Below are 23,399 nucleotides of genomic sequence, written 5' to 3'. Positions count from 1 at the left end.
CAATTAATTTTTTTATTATGCGGGTTGAAATTCTCCTCATATCCTGATAGCAATCACAGTGTTAAGCGGTCGAACACACACAACATCTCTCAAAATCAGGTACGCCAATTTATTATTATTACAAAATATTATTTACTGAACAATAAAAGTTAATGAACAATAACAGCCATTATACAAGAATACATTATACAAGCATACATTATACATGAATACAAAGTGTGTAGAATAGTCAAGTCAAATATATTTAAAAAGCACTTTTTACATTACAGATTGTATCAAATCTGCTTCACAGTATCAATCAAAAGAACATAACAGTGTTTGTTTATTGCTGGAAAAAAAAGACATCCAAGTTTGGTGGAGCTGATCAATGGTATGATGGGTCATTTAATTTGAATATCCCCAACTGAGCGAGCCAAAGGCAACAGTGGCAAGGAACCGAAAAACTCCATCAAGTGACCCGATGGAGAAAAAAAAAAAAACCTTGGAAGAAACCCAGGCTCAGTCGGGGGCCAGTTCTCCTCTGGCGTTTATGAACTAGAGGCCAAATTTACAGTAACTGTAAGATAAACATTTTATATGAACGCCTGGCTAAATAAATGCATCTTTAGTCTAGCTTTAAACTGGGAGATAAATGTGAAAATGGAAATAAATGTGAAAATGGTGGATCTGGATATTCTAGGAATGAAAATAAATAAAAATAAATAAAATACAAAAAGGTGATGCTATTAGTATTTATACTAATTTATGACTCAAGACTTGGGTATAATCCGTCTTTTTAGTGGTACGGGTGTAGTGTAGACGCACGAGTCACGTATAGGAAAATGTTCGATTGTAAGTGAGTGTAAAGAAAGTGAGTTTGGCAATCGATCGCAGGGCGAGCAGCAGTGAAGCAGTGTCTCGCTCTACAACCAACAACCAAACGCTCCAGCCGTATTTGCAGTTCCAGCCATATAATGGCTTGAGACGCACACACACATCACACATCTTCTTCCGCTCATCCGGGGCCGGGTCGCGGGGGCAGCAGTCTAAGCAGAGATGCCCAGACTTCCCTCTCCCCAGACACTTCCTCCAGCTCTTCTGGGGGGATACCGAGGCGTTCCCAGGCCAGCCGGGAGACATAGTCTCTCCAGCGTGTCCTAGGTCTTCCCCGGGGCCTCCGCCCAGTGGGACGTGCCCGGAACACCTCCCCAGGAAGGCGTCCAGGAGGCATCCGGAACAGATGCCCGAGCCACCTCAGCTGACCCCTCTCGATGTGGAGGAGCAGCGGCTCTACTCTGAGCTCCTCCCGAGTGACCGAGCTTCTCACCCTATCTCTAAGGGATCGCCCAGCCACCCTGCGGAGAAAGCTCATTTCAGCCGCCTGTATCCGGGATCTTGTCCTTTCGGTCATGACCCAAAGCTCATGACCATAGGTGAGAGTAGGAACGTAGATTGACTGGTAAATCGAGAGCTTTGCCTTACGGCTCAGCTCCTTCTTCACCACAACAGATCGGTACATCGACCGCATTACTGCTGAAGCTGCACCGATCCGTCTGTCAATCTCCCGTTCCATCCCTCCCTCACTCGTGAACAAAACCCCAAGATACTTAAACTCCTCCACTTGAGGAAGGATCTCTCCACCAACCTGAAGTGGGCAAGCCACCCTTTTCCGGCTGAGGACCATGGCCTCGGATTTGGAGGTGCTTATTTTCATCCCAGCCGCTTCACACTCGGCTGCAAACCGTCCCAGTGCATGCTGAAGGTCCTGGTATGAAGGGGCCAACACGACAACATCATCCGCGAAGAGCAGAGATGAAATCGTGTGGTCCCCAAATCTGACACCCTCCGGCCCCTGGCTGCGCCTAGAAATTCTGTCCATAAAAATTATGAACAGAACCGGCGACAAAGGGCAGCCCTGCCGGAGTCCAACATGCACCGGGAAGAAGTCTGACTTACTACTGGCAATGCGAACCAAGCTCCTGCTTCGGTCATACAGGGATCGGACAGCCCTTAGCAAAGGACCCCGGACCCCATATTCCCGGAGCACCCTCCACAGGCCGCCTCGGGGGACACAGTCGAATGCCTTCTCCAAATCCACAAAACACATGTGGACTGGTTGGGCAAACTCCCATGAACCCTCCAGCACCCTGTAGAGAGTATAGAGCTGGTCCAGTGTTCCACGGCCAGGACGAAAACCGCACTGTTCCTCCTGAATCCGAGGTTCCACTATCGGCCGTATTCTCCTCTCCAGTACCCTGGCATAGACTTTCCCAGGGAGGCTGAGAAGTGTGATCCCCCTATAGTTGGAACACACCCTCCGGTCCCCCTTCTTAAAAAGAGGAACCACCACCCCGGTCTGCCATCCCAGAGGCACTGTCCCCGACCGCCACGCGATGCTGCAGAGGCGTGTCAACCAAGACAGCCCCACAGCATCCAGAGACTTAAGGTATTCGGGGCGGATCTCATCCACCCCCGGTGCCTTGCCACCGAGGAGTTTCTTGACTACCTCGGTGACCTCAGCTAGGGTGATGGACGAGTCCACCTCCGAACCCTCAGCCTCTGCTTCCTCAATGGAAGACGTGACGGCGGGATTGAGGAGGTCCTCGAAGTATTCCTTCCACCGTCCGACGACATCCCCAGTCGAGGTCAACAGCCGCCCACCCCTACTGTAAACAGCATTGGTAGGGGACTGTTTCCCCTTCCTGAGGCGCCGGACAGTTTGCCAGAATTTCTTCGAGGCCAGCCGATAGTCCTTCTCCATGGCCTCACCGAACTCCTCCCAGGCCCGAGTTTTTGCCTCCACGACCACCCGGGCCGCAGTCCGCTTGGCCTGCCGGTACCTGTCAGCTGCCTCCGGAGTCCCACGAGCCAACCAGGCCCGATAGGACTCCTTCTTCAGCTTGACGGCATCCTTTACTTCCGGTGTCCACCACCGGGTTCGAGGATTGCCGCCTCGACAGGCACCGGAGACCTTACGGCCACAGCTCCGAGCAGCCGCTTCGACAATGGAGGTGGAGAACATGGTCCACTCAGACTCAATATCTCCAGCCTCCTTCGGGATCTGGTCGTAGCTCTGCCGGAGGTGAGAGTTGAAGATCTTTCTGACAGGAGATTCGGCCAAACGTTCCCAGCAAACCCTTACAGTACGCTTGGGTCTGCCGAGTCCGTCCAGCCTCCTCCCCCGCCATCGGATCCAACTCACCACCAGGTGGTGATCAGTTGACAGCTCCGCCCCTCTCTTCACCCGAGTGTCCAAGACATACGGCCGCAGGTCAGATGAAACGACCACAAAGTCGATCATCGACCTACGGCCTAGGGTGTCCTGGTGCCACGTGCACTGGTGGACACCCTTATGCTTGAACATGGTGTTCGTTATGGACAAACTGTAACTAGCACAGAAGTCCAATAACTGAACACCACTCGGGTTCAGGTCGGGGGGGCCGTTCCTCCCAATCACGCCCCTCCAGGTGTCAGGTGTCACGTGGGTAACGACAGTGGCTTGAGACGCGTCTGACCTAATTTTAGCTACGTTTGAATCTAATTCTAGCTACAATTCTTTCACCCAATTACCCTTTAAATTCTCCTTTCAACTCTCGTCACCTTAGAAACAAAATAGGAAAAGATGAGAGAAACCAATACAATATTCAATCAGAATAAAAAATGTAAAAAATGAAAATAAAATACAAAAGGACTTGAAACAATCAAGAAAAAACAACAACAACAGCAACATGGAAAATTGAAATCACACTAAGTCCAATTTAGTCCTCAACCAACAGTGTCCGTGTATATCAGGTTGCCCAATTTCAGCTTCAGTTTGATGATTCTTCCGCAATTCAGGCTTAGTCAATACAGAAAAGAAACGTGTGCACAGCCCTACAACTCAGCTCAGGATCAGCTTGAGACTGGATTAACTGGAAACAGGCTCGTAATCTCCCATTAAAATTGATAACTCTGAGAGAAGATCGGTCAGACATGGAGCAGACGATGAATCGGAGCAAAAGAAACTTGACTGGGAACCAGATGGACTTGAGAAGGGTGACGTGTCTAAACTGATCTCGCGGTGAGATGGACCTGAGAAGGGTAACTGGTCAGAACTGATCTCGCGGTGAGATGGACCTGGCTCGGTTAAGTCCCTGGAGAGGACAGATATTTGTGGCTGTAGATCTGCTGGATCTGGGTCCACTGTGTCGTCCCCGTAACAACCAAGAGCGGAAACCTTTAGAGTTTTCCATGTTCGTTGGATGAATGAGCCTTTCTTCACCCTCCTTCTTGATTGTTTTTCTAAAAAAAAGAAAAAATGGAAAAATAAATTCAATTACGCCACGCCAACTTCGGACAAAACAAAGACGACCAAATCAAATCATGGAAAGGCAATAAAACGGCAAAAAAGTGATGGACTTATAACAGCTTGTGACTGTGTCATGGGTTACAGTAGAGAATCACAAAATCATTTTCATATTAATAAATCCCTTATGTAAACGTATATGACTACAGCCCACACACAAAAATGCCTTTTCAAATGGAAGAAAACCGGATGTGTAACTATTTTCATGCACTCATTCCTAAAAAACTAAATACATTTCAAGGTTCACATTTAATTCAGTCGGATTTTCTTTTTTTCTCTAGAGCTATTAAACTGTGTACCGCAGTCAAATAAGAGAAGTAACACACAACAGTAAACTACAATCAAAATGCTCATTTCAAATCGAAATTTGATTCAAAATCGAGAATCGCTTCGAATCGCGAAGCACCAAAAGATTCCCACCGCTAGATTATAGTGAAAAATAAAATAGATGCTGAATGTTGAACACTAATAATTTAAGGGGAACAAGAATAACATAAACCGTAGACTAGAGCAAAAGTCTACAACTATAACGAAAAGAATGACAATAGACTAATAATAGACTTACCAACAGCCGGCGCTATCATAGCCCTCCATTTCCTACGGAGAAACGCACCCACATCTTTCTTCTTCTTCTTCTTTGTTTGGCTCTCAGCAAAATCTGAGGGAAGACATAATGAAGAAAGAATTCAATTGTGAGGTGAGACAACTGGAAAAGTGGGACATTTTTCAAGTATTTTCAGAGTATTTCCTCCTTAAAACTGCAGTGAACCAAAGACAGTCTCAAAAACACGGTGTGAAATCGCTGGTGTTTCTGACGTCACAAACCACCTTGTAACCAATCAGATCAACGTGTGATCGTCAACCAGTGGATCTCTGGGCTGAGTGAGTGAGTGGAGGCGGGGCTCATTTGCATATTCATAGAACCGAGCATACTAAATGAGGCAAGGGTGTCGAGTTACATTCAAACTATTTTAAGGCGTGACGGATTGTTTTTTCAAAGAAAAAAACATTTAAATATGGAATTATTTGGTGATCAAAGATGAGTTTAAAGGGATGAATTGATTGACCAGCGGGGGACTTTAATAATTAGGTACACAAGATGAACACAACACAACTCGGTTATAATGAAAGTACTGACAGTAATAATAATGACCATAGACTCACCCGGGACAGACGATGCATCGTCAGGATCGTCCTGAATAGAGTCCGGCGTCAGCTCGATACTAGAGAGACTGGACAATCCTGAGAAAGACATCAGCTCTAGATCTCGTGCCACTGCCGGCTCTGGGTCCAGGACAGATGTGCATGAGTGTTCGGGATCGTCCGGATCGGCATTAACCGGCAGCTGGACTCCAGATGGACACGGATGCACTGGTGTTGCCCAGTAAAACTCGGATGAATCCTGCTGGACATCCGTGGGATTGCAGGAGGGATATGTGGACACAAGTATATCGACCTCACTGCAGTCCAGCTTTACAGCCTTCCCGATTCTCCGTAAGAAAGCACAGATGCCTTGAAGAAAGGTAAAAACATTAACACAAGAAACCGTAAATACTGAGGCTTGACATCATGAAGAAAGAACAACATGGGATTACAACAGTTAAATATGTTCGTCCCAATCATCCTAGTGCCTGATTACACACACACACACACACACACACACACACACACACACATGCTTTCCTTTCCTCCCTTACATTTACAATTACAGCGATATACAATAGTGAACACAAGTGACGTCCGGCCCAGGAAATCTGACATCTGCACTCTTGTCTTGCATTTAAATGTTATTATAAATGTGTGTAAGATTTTGTAGTCATATTGCACAGTTAAGCTGGGAGTCGATTGTTTAATTTGTGATAATAATTCAATAAAACATAAACAATTTGGCAACATCATTTTTGTCCAGGCTGTTATATAAAGCTGAATTAAAAACACATGCAAAAACAAGAGAACCAACCAAATATTAATAATAACTTATAATGTTGTGTACCATGTGTGACCATGATCCTCTAAAGCAGGGAATAGCACACACAAGCATGTTTCAAACTAATCATAATTATTAAACATCGGATACTCAAATTATGGCTATTCTTGAAATTTGTACCCAATCCTTATTTAAATATGTTATGATGTGTCTTGGAATAAAAACTAAATCTGATTATTGGCTTCAGTTGTATTTTGATATAATATGGTGTGGTCATATATGGTAATTAATGACACTCCAGTGATAATATTCTCCAATGGTCATTTGATTTACCCTCAGCTCTTCTCTCAGGTATCGGTACAGTCCTCTGGTCTGGGGTGATGCCGCTCCAGTCACGGGAATGAAGCTTCTCCTCTTCCTCTGCCTAGGGGGACCATATTTTGATTACCAAAAACCAGGACACTCGGCCCAGCAAACAGATACTCAAAGTTTACTCAAAGATGCCTTATTAATTTCAATACATTGAAAGTAGGCTATTCCTCCTCTGTATAAATAGAAAATTGTTACATTAACAAGACACAAATTCAGATAGGCTTCTCAGAGGTTACTCAACGTTTTATTATGACAGGTTTCAAAAATAATGAAATAATGTCTCTTCTGTATTACAAAAGTAAATATATAAATAATAAATAACTGAAAGAAATACCTACAAATTGAACAAATATATATCTCTCACAAACTTGCCAAAAAGAACTAACAAAATATATTTATATCTTTAGTTTTCTTCCTCTTTATCCTGTTTTTCTTCGTTGCCCATCTATATTTTGCTGTAGAGCTGATCTTTCCCAGCAGTTTTTTGAAAACCAGGACATTTTCATCACTTTATAAAGAGCAGCCAGGAGGGCCAGGACAGGACGTGAAAACAGGACTGTTGGCCACCCTACCTTTGCCTTTGCTCTCCGAGAGTCTTGAGAAGAAGTGGACGGACGTCCATCATCTGGGCTCTGCTGGCTGTCTCTCTGCCACTCTCTCTTCCTGTCAGCCGGACCTGTGGAGACAGAAACAAACTCACAAGACAGAGATGTTACATATCCAGGAATAAGCTCATGGCTCTGAGTCCCGGTCGGGCCTGGCATCCTCCTGCAAACAAGAGCAATACAATACAAAATACAATACAATACAATGAAATACCCCACCTCAGTAATACCCCACCCAAAATACTCAGAAATACCCCAACCCCCCCCCCCCCCCCAAAAAATTAAAAAATAAAAATAAAATAAAAATAAACAATAATAAATAAAATAAAACTCCAAAACTCCCTCAAAAACAAGAAAAGAACAATCAAATTAAAGCGTCCTCAGAAATAATATTAAATAAAAATAAATAAAACGATGTAGCGTTAGCTAGGATATATTATCCGATCTCCTGGAATAAAAGTCTCCTCTCTCTCTGAAATCCTCCGAACAGCTTCAAAATCTCAAGTTCAGCACAAGAAAATTTTCAGCAAAAGTCTCTGAAATCGCCTCGACTCTCAACCAACCAACAGCGATCAAAGTGTTGATATTTTCATTCAAAATTCATAAGACGCGTCGCCATAGCAACTCATACTCGAATCACTCATATGCTCGCACGCGCATCCGAAGCCGCGTGCGTGAGCAGAGCGCGTGAGCTTACATCAATGACAAATAAGGTTTTCAACTGATAAAAAAAAAAAAAAAAAAAAAAATTAAATTGGTTAAAACTTTACATCAAAGTAGTTATTATCTTTATGGGGATGTTTTTTTTTTTACTTGTTACTAAAATCTAAATTTTAAACTATGTATTTTAAGTGGTTTAACTGAGAATCATGTGACCACACCAGTCAAAATGTCATAAGGCCTACAGGATAACGTTAATGCATTTTCTAAATATTATGATATTAAAACTTTTCAAATCAATAATACTTAGGCTAATGAATATGTAAAGTGATGCAGTAAACAATATTTAGAGATCAGAAAAAAATTTTTTTTGTATTTTTTTTGTATTTCTTGTTCAAGTTCTTTACACACATTTTAACACTGCAATGTGAGTTAAAATGTAAAATGTCTGAAAAAGTTTAACAGGACTTGATTTCATGTTATTATTGTTTCCTCAACTCCATTTAGTGAAATTATGCATTTCAATGGAAAAAAAAAACAGCGTTATCCCGTCTGACTTACGGTATATGGTATATGAAAACATATGAGATATCACATGAATTGTCATTTTTACAAAACTTACACACAATAATGTTCATAAATAATGAATGTTTGTTATGTAATGTTTTTTTTTTCAATGAAATTAATTAGGCTCCACTTTAAAGAAATACACAAGTGGTTTTCAGTGTGAACTGTTACACACAAACTCAGTGTGGTTTCTTCCCAGATTTGCCAAGTATACAAATACAGTTAAACCATTTTTTTCCATGTTTATGAATATCAAAACAGCACAACTTAGTTTAAGGTTTAATTTAGTTCTGAAAAGTACCTTGAACCATTTTACTGATCACTCAACATCAATATTCATAAATAATGTAAGGGTTAATGTAGGCGACCTTCACTGAACATTATTTATTTGAACAACAAATTTACAAAAGCATGTAATTGAACAATATATTTATAAAGACAATTTTTATTATTGAAGTACATTGAATCACTAAATTTCATTAAATTAACACTAAATGTTATTTTAGACAATGTCTATAGTAAATGTAATGTAACTGTAATTGAAAATTATTATGAATTAAATCATTTGCTGATATTCAACTGAACAATATTAATGATATGTTAGTATCACAATTTGAATGGAAATTATACAAATTAAAGCTGAAAACTGTATAAGAAAAACAATATAAATCAAGAAACAATATAAAATCAATATTGCTTTATGCAGAGCAAGATTATATGCTAGTTTATTAGGTTTGTGCTTGAATTGTTAAATGACTCCTTTCAGACAGAGACCAGTTGCAATTAAATGTGTACTGCAATGACATTTTGACTAAAAAGACATACTGTAACAGAATAATAAGCCCCTTTCAATATTGCAACTCCAAAAAACATTCCCAATTTAGCAAACCATGCTCATAATTCTCCAAACTTTAAATCAAGTTTTCCTGAACTTCTGAAAAAAGTTGAATAAAGTTGGGGCCAAAACCAAAAATATTTAAGCTTTTTTGACCCGATCATGTTCGCTATCGCTAAATGTTCCGAGTCTTGGCACTGTCTCGTTACTTCCGGTTTCTGGACTGGCTGCAGTAACACGCCTCTGTCCATACGGGGGCGCTCGCAGGCGGAGTGCAGAATGAATGGAGGTCTATGGAGCAATACTACAACTCCTTCTTTAACCTCACAAAATAACTTAGTTATTAATCTGATTTGTCTTATTTTGGGTGGGATTCACTAACTATATGGTGTTTAAAGTACATTGGAAGTATTTATTAGCAATCTTAACAAATCTGTGATCTGCAGAAAAACAATCAACAAACTTTTCTCATTTGTTGCATTTTTATTTATCTTTCAAAACTCTTTCCTAGTCACACAAAAGATCTTACTTTATTTTTTCACTCAACACCCAGCATCATACTAATGGAAGTCTTATCTGTTTTCTTCTGAATGACGAAGATGATGATGATGCCAAGGATAATCACGTTGAAACCACACTACAGTAATGTCCATGAAAGCTCAAGTCCACAAATCCAAATCTCAAATCCTCCCAGTGTCAACCTTAGTGTGGATCCAAAATCCCATACAATTCAGCTTCGGGATCCAAAACAGTGCGGAAAACCACTGAAATAAGCCACAGGGCCTCTAAACTCGCTCGCATAGTTTCAGACAAGGGTCCCACCATGAGTGACAGAAAGACAAAAGCCACAGTATGTGAAGTCCTTCTACAAAATAAATAAATAACATTAGAAAAAATACATACTCATACATCAACCAGTCAACATAAGAAAATAAACAATGCTTACTTTCGATTGAGCATCAAACTTTCAGTTTCCCAATCAGGACCATTGATTTCTTGGATTTCTAATGCATGCTTAGCTTACTCCTCCATTACATGTACTCTCTACACCTGTTTTATACCTGAGAGTATTACTCCTTGATGCCCCCGCAAGGTGTGTAGTATAATTACTACAGCTCAAAAAAAAAAAAAAAGAAAACATGTAACACTCAGTGTTGTTTATTTTATTGACTAAACTATTTACATTTATTCATTTAGCAGAGGCTTTTATCCAAGCGACTTACAAATGAGAACAAAAGAGGCAGTTAAACTAACAGTAGGACAACAATACGCAAGTGCTATAACCCCTCTCAGTTTAATTTTAGTGCAGTTTTAAAGAAGAGAAGAGAAAGTGTTAGTACTACTGAATCTGCCGAAAAAGATACTGTACGTCTTCAGCAGTTTCTTGAAAGTGGCTACTGACTCAGAAGCTCTGGTTGAGTTAGGCAGATCATTCCACCAGCAGGGAACAGTCATGGGTAAAGGTCCAAGAAACAGATTTTGTGCCTCTTTGAGATGGTACCACAAGACGACATTCGCTAGCAGAGTGCAAGTTTCTGGATGGCACATAAGTCTGAAGTAATGAGTTTAGGTAAGAGGGAGCAATGCCAGTGGTTGTTCTGTAGGCAAACGTCAGTGCCTTAAATTTAATGCGAGCGGCAACTGGCAATCAGTGCAATTTTGAGAGGAGAGGAGTGACGACGAGTGCTCTCTTTGGCTCATTAAAGACTACTCTGGCTGCAGCATTCTGGATCAATTGTACACTGTAAAAAATATTTTCAAGATTTGTTATCACAACATATTTTCTTTTGTCAAATCAACTTTATAATAATTTATTTAGTTGAGATAACTTATTATTTTGAGTTTCTGATGGTTAAATTAACTCTGTGTGTTGTACTCACACGACTGGATGACAGCAGGTGGAAATACTCGATTCAGCAGCTCTGTTTTACTTTAACACAGGCAGGAGAGCAGATGAGGATGTCGATATTAACTCTGTGTGTTGTACTCACACGACTGGATGACAGCAGGGGGAAATACTCGATTCAGCAGCTCTGTTTCACTTCAACACAGGCAGGAGGACAGATGAGGATGTCAGTCAGGGCCTGAAATTAACACCCGACCACCTGCCAAATGCGGGTGAATTTTTCTATTGGCGGGTAACACTGTCAATCTACCTGCCACATTGGCAGGTAGCCAATGAGAATTGAGTGATTCATAAGGATTTTTACATTTCAACTAAGTCTGCCATTGCGTTTGACTTTAGCTAAAATGTGGCGGCACATTACTGGGGTAAAGAGGCCAGCTGAAACAAACAACCAACAAAAAGATGAATACAAAGTGGACAATTGGCGGCAATGGCAAGGTTCGTGAGCGGCTGATTTATGACAGCGACTTTTTCGTAACGTTCATGCGATCAGAAGAAGACGAGGCCCTTTTCTGACTATGTTTGGATGTGCGAGTATTAAACTGTTGGTGAGATGGGATGAGATAATGTAACGCTGATGTAGCCGACAGTACAATGAGAGTTGCACAGATGTGTGTTGGGAGTTGGGAACCAGTGAGAAAATACCCGGTACCCGGTAACTTTACCAGTAATAACAATATTAATTTAGTTAATAGTTAACGGTTCCTGAACGCTGTAACTAAAAGCTGTCAGGATCTGTCTACGTGACTAAATCAGCCATCAACACAGCCGCGTGTGATTTGTTTACATACGAGCTGCGGTAGGTCTATCTGTTGAATACTATATAGCCTATACTATATATGTTGAGTGAGTGTCAAAATCAATGAATAAAAAGATTTAAAAAAATGTATGTTCTTAGAGTTATTATTATTACTTGAGAGAACTTAAATGTGTATTCTTGTGAAAGTGAAAGAACAATATTGTGAAATTCATGGGGTTTTTTCACCTTTCTATAAAGGTGAAGGAAAAAAACCCCCAGAAATTTCACAATATTGTTCTTTTTACCAGCCATTTTTGAGGCAAAATATGAGGCAAAAAAAAAAAGGTGGCTGGTAAAAAGTCTCAGTGGCAGGTGAATTTTTAAATCCACCTGCCACAGTGGCCGGTGGGCGAAAAAGTTAATTTCAGGCCCTGATGTCAGTATTAACTCTGTGTGTTGTACTCACACGACTGGATGACAGCAGGGGGAAATACTCGATTCAGCAGCTCTGTTTTACTTCAACACAGGCAGGAGAGCAGATGAGGATGTCAATATTAACTCTGTGTGTTGTACTCACACGACTGGATGACAGCAGGGGGAAATACTCGATTCAGCAGCTCTGTTTTACTTCAACACAGGCAGGAGAGCAGATGAGGATGTCAATATTAATCTCCTTCATTGTATTAACTCACTTTTTCCAGTTCAATCAACTTAAAATTTTAAGGCAACCAGGTTACTTACATTTTTAAGTTAAACCATCAATATTTTTTTCACAGTGTAGAGGTTTGACAGAGCAAGCTGGAAGACCAGCCAGGAGAGCATTACAATAGTCCAGTCTGGATAAAAACAAGTGCTTGGACAAGGAGTTGTGTAGCATGCTCTGTAAGGAAGGGCCTGATCCTCCTAATGTTGTGCAAGGCAAATCTGCAGGACCGGGCAGTTCTAGCAATGTGGTCTGTGAATTTCAACTGATCATCAATTATTACAACCTCAAGGTCCTCAGGTCCGTATCGGCAGCTGGGTCCCGGCCTTTCTCGTCCCACGGAGGAGGAGATCGGCTTGGAGGATCTGCAGGACAGCCATTGAATGCAGGGTGGAAGCTGCTTGCCAGTTACAATACACACCGTACACTTCAGAAAGCCTACTTCCACTGAAACTGAGTTTAAAACTACCTGGCTAGTAAATCTTTCTTCTGTCACATGTTTACTTCTGCTTCTGTTCTGTCATATGAAGCAGGCTTGCTTGTATTTGTTTTAGTTCTTGAGTGCCGAAGTTACGACGTCACTCTGTAGGCCAAAACGCGGAAGTGAGTTAGCATTTTAGCACTACGGTTCCCTCGCTCTAAAGCCTATGGGATTTTTGAATGGGTTTTTGCTAAATCGCCTGAAATAAGGCGATTTAGCCTTAATAACTTGTAAAGATTATCTTGATAGACAAAACGTGTAAGGGTCACACTCACAACTGTTTGTTAAACACAGATCTTATTTTTTGCGATTTTCCAAAAGTCTATGGGGGAAAATGCATAGCTTTTCGACAGAGGGAACCCATGCGCCGCTAGCTTCCGAGTTGTCCTACAAAGTGACGTCATCACTTCGGCACTCTACTGATTGTAGATTTATCAACTTTGAACTGGTACCAATTCAGTGCATTTTCTTTTTTTCATTTCACAAGTTGTAGTGAAATTGCTGTCTCAAATCCTCCTTACGAACTTAGACGATAACTATATAATGCCAGTGTGCCCATTCAACCTGATCAGTTAATACAGAAGCCTACACTATAGAGTACACACACACACACACACACACACACACACACACACACACACACACACTAATACAACCACAGTTGACCACAGTGCTGTAGGGACAGAGCAAAATAATCATAAAATCACATTCAGATTCTATATCATTACAACAGCCACACAGATAAAACAAAACCCCATGTGAACTCCCAGTAGGAAAACGGTTTGTCGCATCCTTCATCCCGTAATTCTAGAATTAGATCTCTTTTAAAAGGAGCTTGTAACAACTCCATATGTGGCGTCATATTGGATGAACTTTATTGACCATATTGACTTTGCCAGTATGGACTTTGAGTTTGAAAGACATTTCACTAAAATTTTTACACAAATTTAACCCTGCTAATGTAGCACTCCTGAAAGGGAGCAGCTTATCAGTAAACAGTCAGACGAGATGCTTCATTAACAGAGTTTTTACTTAGAATCAATCTTGGCAATAAATGAATAATTATTACACAACAATGCATGAGCTCTATTATTTCTATAATGTTATACACAAGTGCATGAGTATGTACTTCTCCTTTAAATCAACGCATCCCAAGTTCACTGTGAATAAATGAGTGCACTTAAAGTAGTGCGCATCCTAAAACAGCGACACTGTCTATATTCACAAGCCTCAATCTGACATAAAACACACACACACACACACACACACACACACACACACACACGTGAAAACACAGATCATATATCGACCTTCAACTCATTAAATCACTCTACTGATAAACACATAAACGATTTGCGCGCGAACCGCGTGCTCTCCAGCTGAAAACTCTCGCATTTTACATTGGATTCGCCCCGTATCACTCAACAATACAACACAATACCTAACCTAGCAAAATTAGATTTAGTCACTAATATTCACATGAGTGCAAATGTACGGTTCATGTACCTGAAAGGGAGCAGGTTTATCAGTAAACAGTCAGACGAGATGCTTCATTAACTGCATGTTCTTCCGGGTTTCTCTCTCTTTTTTTAAGGATGTAATGTTTGGCATTTTTTTTAATATACAGAAAGCTCAAACGAATGAATACTTTATTATTATTCTATTATTGCAATTAAATTCTCTTTTCAAATTCACCGTTTTTAGGAGAGAGGTCCAACAGTACATCCAAATATTTCATCATCTGAGAATCTTAAAGCTCAGTAACCTTGTTTCAACTTTTTAACTCATTTCATTAAAGTTTTCTGTTCTGTTTTTCTTGTTTTTACATGTATATATAGGCTATATGAAATCTCTATGTATAGGCCCATGCATAAATTATGGATTTTATTATCATTTAATTGTATGTAAGTTTTACATTTTTGATATGTACTTGTATTTTTGATACCTTGGTATTACATTAAAAAGAAGGTGGATAGAGGACCTGCCCTCCTGAAGAATATCATTTTTTTCCATATAAAGATAAAAGTGTGTGGAAAATGCTGAGGTGCAATAGGTGACTGTCTACAATTAATTTTTTTATTATGCGGGTTGAAATTCTCCTCATATCCTGATAGCAATCACAGTGTTAAGCGGTCGAACACACACAACATCTCTCAAAATCAGGTACGCCAATTTATTATTATTACAAAATATTATTTACTGAACAATAAAAGTTAATGAACAATAACAGCCATTATACAAGAATACATTATACAAGCATACATTATACATGAATACAAAGTGTGTAGAATAGTCAAGTCAAATATATTTAAAAAGCACTTTTTACATTACAGATTGTATCAAATCTGCTTCACAGTATCAATCAAAAGAACATAACAGTGTTTGTTTATTGCTGGAAAAAAAAGACATCCAAGTTTGGTGGAGCTGATCAATGGTATGATGGGTCATTTAATTTGAATATCCCCAACTGAGCGAGCCAAAGGCAACAGTGGCAAGGAACCGAAAAACTCCATCAAGTGACCCGATGGAGAAAAAAAAAAAAACCTTGGAAGAAACCCAGGCTCAGTCGGGGGCCAGTTCTCCTCTGGCGTTTATGAACTAGAGGCCAAATTTACAGTAACTGTAAGATAAACATTTTATATGAACGCCTGGCTAAATAAATGCATCTTTAGTCTAGCTTTAAACTGGGAGATAAATGTGAAAATGGAAATAAATGTGAAAATGGTGGATCTGGATATTCTAGGAATGAAAATAAATAAAAATAAATAAAATACAAAAAGGTGATGCTATTAGTATTTATACTAATTTATGACTCAAGACTTGGGTATAATCCGTCTTTTTAGTGGTACGGGTGTAGTGTAGACGCACGAGTCACGTATAGGAAAATGTTCGATTGTAAGTGAGTGTAAAGAAAGTGAGTTTGGCAATCGATCGCAGGGCGAGCAGCAGTGAAGCAGTGTCTCGCTCTACAACCAACAACCAAACGCTCCAGCCGTATTTGCAGTTCCAGCCATATAATGGCTTGAGACGCACACACACATCACACATCTTCTTCCGCTCATCCGGGGCCGGGTCGCGGGGGCAGCAGTCTAAGCAGAGATGCCCAGACTTCCCTCTCCCCAGACACTTCCTCCAGCTCTTCTGGGGGGATACCGAGGCGTTCCCAGGCCAGCCGGGAGACATAGTCTCTCCAGCGTGTCCTAGGTCTTCCCCGGGGCCTCCGCCCAGTGGGACGTGCCCGGAACACCTCCCCAGGAAGGCGTCCAGGAGGCATCCGGAACAGATGCCCGAGCCACCTCAGCTGACCCCTCTCGATGTGGAGGAGCAGCGGCTCTACTCTGAGCTCCTCCCGAGTGACCGAGCTTCTCACCCTATCTCTAAGGGATCGCCCAGCCACCCTGCGGAGAAAGCTCATTTCAGCCGCCTGTATCCGGGATCTTGTCCTTTCGGTCATGACCCAAAGCTCATGACCATAGGTGAGAGTAGGAACGTAGATTGACTGGTAAATCGAGAGCTTTGCCTTACGGCTCAGCTCCTTCTTCACCACAACAGATCGGTACATCGACCGCATTACTGCTGAAGCTGCACCGATCCGTCTGTCAATCTCCCGTTCCATCCCTCCCTCACTCGTGAACAAAACCCCAAGATACTTAAACTCCTCCACTTGAGGAAGGATCTCTCCACCAACCTGAAGTGGGCAAGCCACCCTTTTCCGGCTGAGGACCATGGCCTCGGATTTGGAGGTGCTTATTTTCATCCCAGCCGCTTCACACTCGGCTGCAAACCGTCCCAGTGCATGCTGAAGGTCCTGGTATGAAGGGGCCAACACGACAACATCATCCGCGAAGAGCAGAGATGAAATCGTGTGGTCCCCAAATCTGACACCCTCCGGCCCCTGGCTGCGCCTAGAAATTCTGTCCATAAAAATTATGAACAGAACCGGCGACAAAGGGCAGCCCTGCCGGAGTCCAACATGCACCGGGAAGAAGTCTGACTTACTACTGGCAATGCGAACCAAGCTCCTGCTTCGGTCATACAGGGATCGGACAGCCCTTAGCAAAGGACCCCGGACCCCATATTCCCGGAGCACCCTCCACAGGCCGCCTCGGGGGACACAGTCGAATGCCTTCTCCAAATCCACAAAACACATGTGGACTGGTTGGGCAAACTCCCATGAACCCTCCAGCACCCTGTAGAGAGTATAGAGCTGGTCCAGTGTTCCACGGCCAGGACGAAAACCGCACTGTTCCTCCTGAATCCGAGGTTCCACTATCGGCCGTATTCTCCTCTCCAGTACCCTGGCATAGACTTTCCCAGGGAGGCTGAGAAGTGTGATCCCCCTATAGTTGGAACACACCCTCCGGTCCCCCTTCTTAAAAAGAGGAACCACCACCCCGGTCTGCCATCCCAGAGGCACTGTCCCCGACCGCCACGCGATGCTGCAGAGGCGTGTCAACCAAGACAGCCCCACAGCATCCAGAGACTTAAGGTATTCGGGGCGGATCTCATCCACCCCCGGTGCCTTGCCACCGAGGAGTTTCTTGACTACCTCGGTGACCTCAGCTAGGGTGATGGACGAGTCCACCTCCGAACCCTCAGCCTCTGCTTCCTCAATGGAAGACGTGACGGCGGGATTGAGGAGGTCCTCGAAGTATTCCTTCCACCGTCCGACGACATCCCCAGTCGAGGTCAACAGCCGCCCACCCCTACTGTAAACAGCATTGGTAGGGGACTGTTTCCCCTTCCTGAGGCGCCGGACAGTTTGCCAGAATTTCTTCGAGGCCAGCCGATAGTCCTTCTCCATGGCCTCACCGAACTCCTCCCAGGCCCGAGTTTTTGCCTCCACGACCACCCGGGCTGCAGTCCGCTTGGCCTGCCGGTACCTGTCAGCTGCCTCCGGAGTCCCACGAGCCAACCAGGCCCGATAGGACTCCTTCTTCAGCTTGACGGCATCCTTTACTTCCGGTGTCCACCACCGGGTTCGAGGATTGCCGCCTCGACAGGCACCGGAGACCTTACGGCCACAGCTCCGAGCAGCCGCTTCGACAATGGAGGTGGAGAACATGGTCCACTCAGACTCAATATCTCCAGCCTCCTTCGGGATCTGGTCGTAGCTCTGCCGGAGGTGAGAGTTGAAGATCTTTCTGACAGGAGATTCGGCCAAACGTTCCCAGCAAACCCTTACAGTACGCTTGGGTCTGCCGAGTCCGTCCAGCCTCCTCCCCCGCCATCGGATCCAACTCACCACCAGGTGGTGATCAGTTGACAGCTCCGCCCCTCTCTTCACCCGAGTGTCCAAGACATACGGCCGCAGGTCAGATGAAACGACCACAAAGTCGATCATCGACCTACGGCCTAGGGTGTCCTGGTGCCACGTGCACTGGTGGACACCCTTATGCTTGAACATGGTGTTCGTTATGGACAAACTGTAACTAGCACAGAAGTCCAATAACTGAACACCACTCGGGTTCAGGTCGGGGGGGCCGTTCCTCCCAATCACGCCCCTCCAGGTGTCAGGTGTCACGTGGGTAACGACAGTGGCTTGAGACGCGTCTGACCTAATTTTAGCTACGTTTGAATCTAATTCTAGCTACAATTCTTTCACCCAATTACCCTTTAAATTCTCCTTTCAACTCTCGTCACCTTAGAAACAAAATAGGAAAAGATGAGAGAAACCAATACAATATTCAATCAGAATAAAAAATGTAAAAAATGAAAATAAAATACAAAAGGACTTGAAACAATCAAGAAAAAACAACAACAACAGCAACATGGAAAATTGAAATCACACTAAGTCCAATTTAGTCCTCAACCAACAGTGTCCGTGTATATCAGGTTGCCCAATTTCAGCTTCAGTTTGATGATTCTTCCGCAATTCAGGCTTAGTCAATACAGAAAAGAAACGTGTGCACAGCCCTACAACTCAGCTCAGGATCAGCTTGAGACTGGATTAACTGGAAACAGGCTCGTAATCTCCCATTAAAATTGATAACTCTGAGAGAAGATCGGTCAGACATGGAGCAGACGATGAATCGGAGCAAAAGAAACTTGACTGGGAACCAGATGGACTTGAGAAGGGTGACGTGTCTAAACTGATCTCGCGGTGAGATGGACCTGAGAAGGGTAACTGGTCAGAACTGATCTCGCGGTGAGATGGACCTGGCTCGGTTAAGTCCCTGGAGAGGACAGATATTTGTGGCTGTAGATCTGCTGGATCTGGGTCCACTGTGTCGTCCCCGTAACAACCAAGAGCGGAAACCTTTAGAGTTTTCCATGTTCGTTGGATGAATGAGCCTTTCTTCACCCTCCTTCTTGATTGTTTTTCTAAAAAAAAGAAAAAATGGAAAAATAAATTCAATTACGCCACGCCAACTTCGGACAAAACAAAGACGACCAAATCAAATCATGGAAAGGCAATAAAACGGCAAAAAAGTGATGGACTTATAACAGCTTGTGACTGTGTCATGGGTTACAGTAGAGAATCACAAAATCATTTTCATATTAATAAATCCCTTATGTAAACGTATATGACTACAGCCCACACACAAAAATGCCTTTTCAAATGGAAGAAAACCGGATGTGTAACTATTTTCATGCACTCATTCCTAAAAAACTAAATACATTTCAAGGTTCACATTTAATTCAGTCGGATTTTCTTTTTTTCTCTAGAGCTATTAAACTGTGTACCGCAGTCAAATAAGAGAAGTAACACACAACAGTAAACTACAATCAAAATGCTCATTTCAAATCGAAATTTGATTCAAAATCGAGAATCGCTTCGAATCGCGAAGCACCAAAAGATTCCCACCGCTAGATTATAGTGAAAAATAAAATAGATGCTGAATGTTGAACACTAATAATTTAAGGGGAACAAGAATAACATAAACCGTAGACTAGAGCAAAAGTCTACAACTATAACGAAAAGAATGACAATAGACTAATAATAGACTTACCAACAGCCGGCGCTATCATAGCCCTCCATTTCCTACGGAGAAACGCACCCACATCTTTCTTCTTCTTCTTCTTTGTTTGGCTCTCAGCAAAATCTGAGGGAAGACATAATGAAGAAAGAATTCAATTGTGAGGTGAGACAACTGGAAAAGTGGGACATTTTTCAAGTATTTTCAGAGTATTTCCTCCTTAAAACTGCAGTGAACCAAAGACAGTCTCAAAAACACGGTGTGAAATCGCTGGTGTTTCTGACGTCACAAACCACCTTGTAACCAATCAGATCAACGTGTGATCGTCAACCAGTGGATCTCTGGGCTGAGTGAGTGAGTGAGTGGAGGCGGGGCTCATTTGCATATTCATAGAACCGAGCATACTAAATGAGGCAAGGGTGTCGAGTTACATTCAAACTATTTTAAGGCGTGACGGATTGTTTTTTCAAAGAAAAAAACATTTAAATATGGAATTATTTGGTGATCAAAGATGAGTTTAAAGGGATGAATTGATTGACCAGCGGGGGACTTTAATAATTAGGTACACAAGATGAACACAACACAACTCGGTTATAATGAAAGTACTGACAGTAATAATAATGACCATAGACTCACCCGGGACAGACGATGCATCGTCAGGATCGTCCTGAATAGAGTCCGGCGTCAGCTCGATACTAGAGAGACTGGACAATCCTGAGAAAGACATCAGCTCTAGATCTCGTGCCACTGCCGGCTCTGGGTCCAGGACAGATGTGCATGAGTGTTCGGGATCGTCCGGATCGGCATTAACCGGCAGCTGGACTCCAGATGGACACGGATGCACTGGTGTTGCCCAGTAAAACTCGGATGAATCCTGCTGGACATCCGTGGGATTGCAGGAGGGATATGTGGACACAAGTATATCGACCTCACTGCAGTCCAGCTTTACAGCCTTCCCGATTCTCCGTAAGAAAGCACAGATGCCTTGAAGAAAGGTAAAAACATTAACACAAGAAACCGTAAATACTGAGGCTTGACATCATGAAGAAAGAACAACATGGGATGAAAACAGTTAAATATGTTCGTCCCAATCATCCTAGTGCCTGATTACACACACACACACACACACACACATGCTTTCCTTTCCTCCCTTACATTTACAATTACAGCGATATACAATAGTGAACACAAGTGACGTCCGGCCCAGGAAATCTGACATCTGCACTCTTGTCTTGCATTTAAATGTTATTATAAATGTGTGTAAGATTTTGTAGTCATATTGCACAGTTAAGCTGGGAGTCGATTGTTTAATTTGTGATAATAATTCAATAAAACATAAACAATTTGGCAACATCATTTTTGTCCAGGCTGTTATATAAAGCTGAATTAAAAACACATGCAAAAACAAGAGAACCAACCAAATATTAATAATAACTTATAATGTTGTGTACCATGTGTGACCATGATCCTCTAAAGCAGGGAATAGCACACACAAGCATGTTTCAAACTAATCATAATTATTAAACATTGGATACTCAAATTATGGCTATTCTTGAAATTTGTACCCAATCCTTATTTAAATATGTTATGATGTGTCTTGGAATAAAAACTAAATCTGATTATTGGCTTCAGTTGTATTTTGATATAATATGGTGTGGTCATATATGGTAATTAATGACACTCCAGTGATAATATTCTCCAATGGTCATTTGATTTACCCTCAGCTCTTCTCTCAGGTATCGGTACAGTCCTCTGGTCTGGGGTGATGCCGCTCCAGTCACGGGAATGAAGCTTCTCCTCTTCCTCTGCCTAGGGGGACCATATTTTGATTACCAAAAACCAGGACACTCGGCCCAGCAAACAGATACTCAAAGTTTACTCAAAGATGCCTTATTAATTTCAATACATTGAAAGTAGGCTATTCCTCCTCTGTATAAATAGAAAATTGTTACATTAACAAGACACAAATTCAGATAGGCTTCTCAGAGGTTACTCAACGTTTTATTATGACAGGTTTCAAAAATAATGAAATAATGTCTCTTCTGTATTACAAAAGTAAATATATAAATAATAAATAACTGAAAGAAATACCTACAAATTGAACAAATATATATCTCTCACAAACTTGCCAAAAAGAACTAACAAAATATATTTATATCTTTAGTTTTCTTCCTCTTTATCCTGTTTTTCTTCGTTGCCCATCTATATTTTGCTGTAGAGCTGATCTTTCCCAGCAGTTTTTTGAAAACCAGGACATTTTCATCACTTTATAAAGAGCAGCCAGGAGGGCCAGGACAGGACGTGAAAACAGGACTGTTGGCCACCCTACCTTTGCCTTTGCTCTCCGAGAGTCTTGAGAAGAAGTGGACGGACGTCCATCATCTGGGCTCTGCTGGCTGTCTCTCTGCCACTCTCTCTTCCTGTCAGCCGGACCTGTGGAGACAGAAACAAACTCACAAGACAGAGATGTTACATATCCAGGAATAAGCTCATGGCTCTGAGTCCCGGTCGGGCCTGGCATCCTCCTGCAAACAAGAGCAATACAATACAAAATACAATACAATACAATGAAATACCCCACCTCAGTAATACCCCACCCAAAATACTCAGAAATACCCCAACCCCCCCCCCCCCCCCAAAAAAATTAAAAAATAAAAATAAAATAAAAATAAACAATAATAAATAAAATAAAACTCCAAAACTCCCTCAAAAACAAGAAAAGAACAATCAAATTAAAGCGTCCTCAGAAATAATATTAAATAAAAATAAATAAAACGATGTAGCGTTAGCTAGGATATATTATCCGATCTCCTGGAATAAAAGTCTCCTCTCTCTCTGAAATCCTCCGAACAGCTTCAAAATCTCAAGTTCAGCACAAGAAAATTTTCAGCAAAAGTCTCTGAAATCGCCTCGACTCTCAACCAACCAACAGCGATCAAAGTGTTGATATTTTCATTCAAAATTCATAAGACGCGTCGCCATAGCAACTCATACTCGAATCACTCATATGCTCGCACGCGCATCCGAAGCCGCGTGCGTGAGCAGAGCGCGTGAGCTTACATCAATGACAAATAAGGTTTTCAACTGATAAAAAAAAAAAAAAAAAAAAAATTAAATTGGTTAAAACTTTACATCAAAGTAGTTATTATCTTTATGGGGATGTTTTTTTTTTTACTTGTTACTAAAATCTAAATTTTAAACTATGTATTTTAAGTGGTTTAACTGAGAATCATGTGACCACACCAGTCAAAATGTCATAAGGCCTACAGGATAACGTTAATGCATTTTCTAAATATTATGATATTAAAACTTTTCAAATCAATAATACTTAGGCTAATGAATATGTAAAGTGATGCAGTA

At 42.0% G+C, this 23,399-nt stretch overlaps 2 protein-coding genes across 2 annotated transcripts; both read right to left on the bottom strand.

The window, feature by feature from the left end:
* Positions 1-3,480: 3,480 nt before the first annotated feature.
* On the bottom strand, positions 3,481-7,445 carry LOC148973656 (uncharacterized). The gene is made up of 5 exons (XM_089119365.1): positions 7,196-7,445; positions 6,585-6,675; positions 5,489-5,836; positions 4,890-4,982; positions 3,481-4,260 (listed from the first exon to the last, which is right to left on the bottom strand). The coding sequence occupies exons 1-5, from the start codon at positions 7,385-7,387 to the stop codon at positions 3,887-3,889; spliced, it is 1,098 nt and encodes a 365-aa protein (XP_088975491.1). The 5' UTR covers positions 7,388-7,445; the 3' UTR covers positions 3,481-3,886.
* Positions 7,446-18,663: 11,218 nt separating this feature from the next.
* On the bottom strand, positions 18,664-22,619 carry LOC148973655 (uncharacterized). The gene is made up of 5 exons (XM_089119364.1): positions 22,369-22,619; positions 21,758-21,848; positions 20,676-21,023; positions 20,073-20,165; positions 18,664-19,443 (listed from the first exon to the last, which is right to left on the bottom strand). The coding sequence occupies exons 1-5, from the start codon at positions 22,558-22,560 to the stop codon at positions 19,070-19,072; spliced, it is 1,098 nt and encodes a 365-aa protein (XP_088975490.1). The 5' UTR covers positions 22,561-22,619; the 3' UTR covers positions 18,664-19,069.
* Positions 22,620-23,399: the final 780 nt, after the last annotated feature.

Source organism: Pimephales promelas, chromosome 14 (genome assembly GCF_988280905.1).
Source record: "Pimephales promelas chromosome 14, fPimPro1.hap1.1, whole genome shotgun sequence".
Classification (NCBI taxonomy): Eukaryota; Metazoa; Chordata; class Actinopteri; order Cypriniformes; family Leuciscidae; genus Pimephales; species Pimephales promelas.
This window is presented reverse-complemented; position numbering and strand designations above follow the sequence as displayed.

Excerpts from the sequence above, each read along its gene's own strand:
- LOC148973656 (XM_089119365.1), bottom strand. The coding sequence starts at position 7,387 with ATGCCAGGCCCGACCGGGACTCAGAGCCATGAGCTTATTCCTGGATAT. Across the intron at positions 5,837-6,584 it reads ACCTGAGAGAAGAGCTGAGG|GCATCTGTGCTTTCTTACGG; the intron begins GTAAATCAAATG and ends CCTTTCTTCAAG. Across the intron at positions 4,261-4,889 it reads TATGATAGCGCCGGCTGTTG|AAAAACAATCAAGAAGGAGG; the intron begins GTAAGTCTATTA and ends TCTTTTTTTTAG.
- LOC148973655 (XM_089119364.1), bottom strand. The coding sequence starts at position 22,560 with ATGCCAGGCCCGACCGGGACTCAGAGCCATGAGCTTATTCCTGGATAT. Across the intron at positions 21,849-22,368 it reads CTCGGAGAGCAAAGGCAAAG|GCAGAGGAAGAGGAGAAGCT; the intron begins GTAGGGTGGCCA and ends TGGTCCCCCTAG. Across the intron at positions 21,024-21,757 it reads ACCTGAGAGAAGAGCTGAGG|GCATCTGTGCTTTCTTACGG; the intron begins GTAAATCAAATG and ends CCTTTCTTCAAG.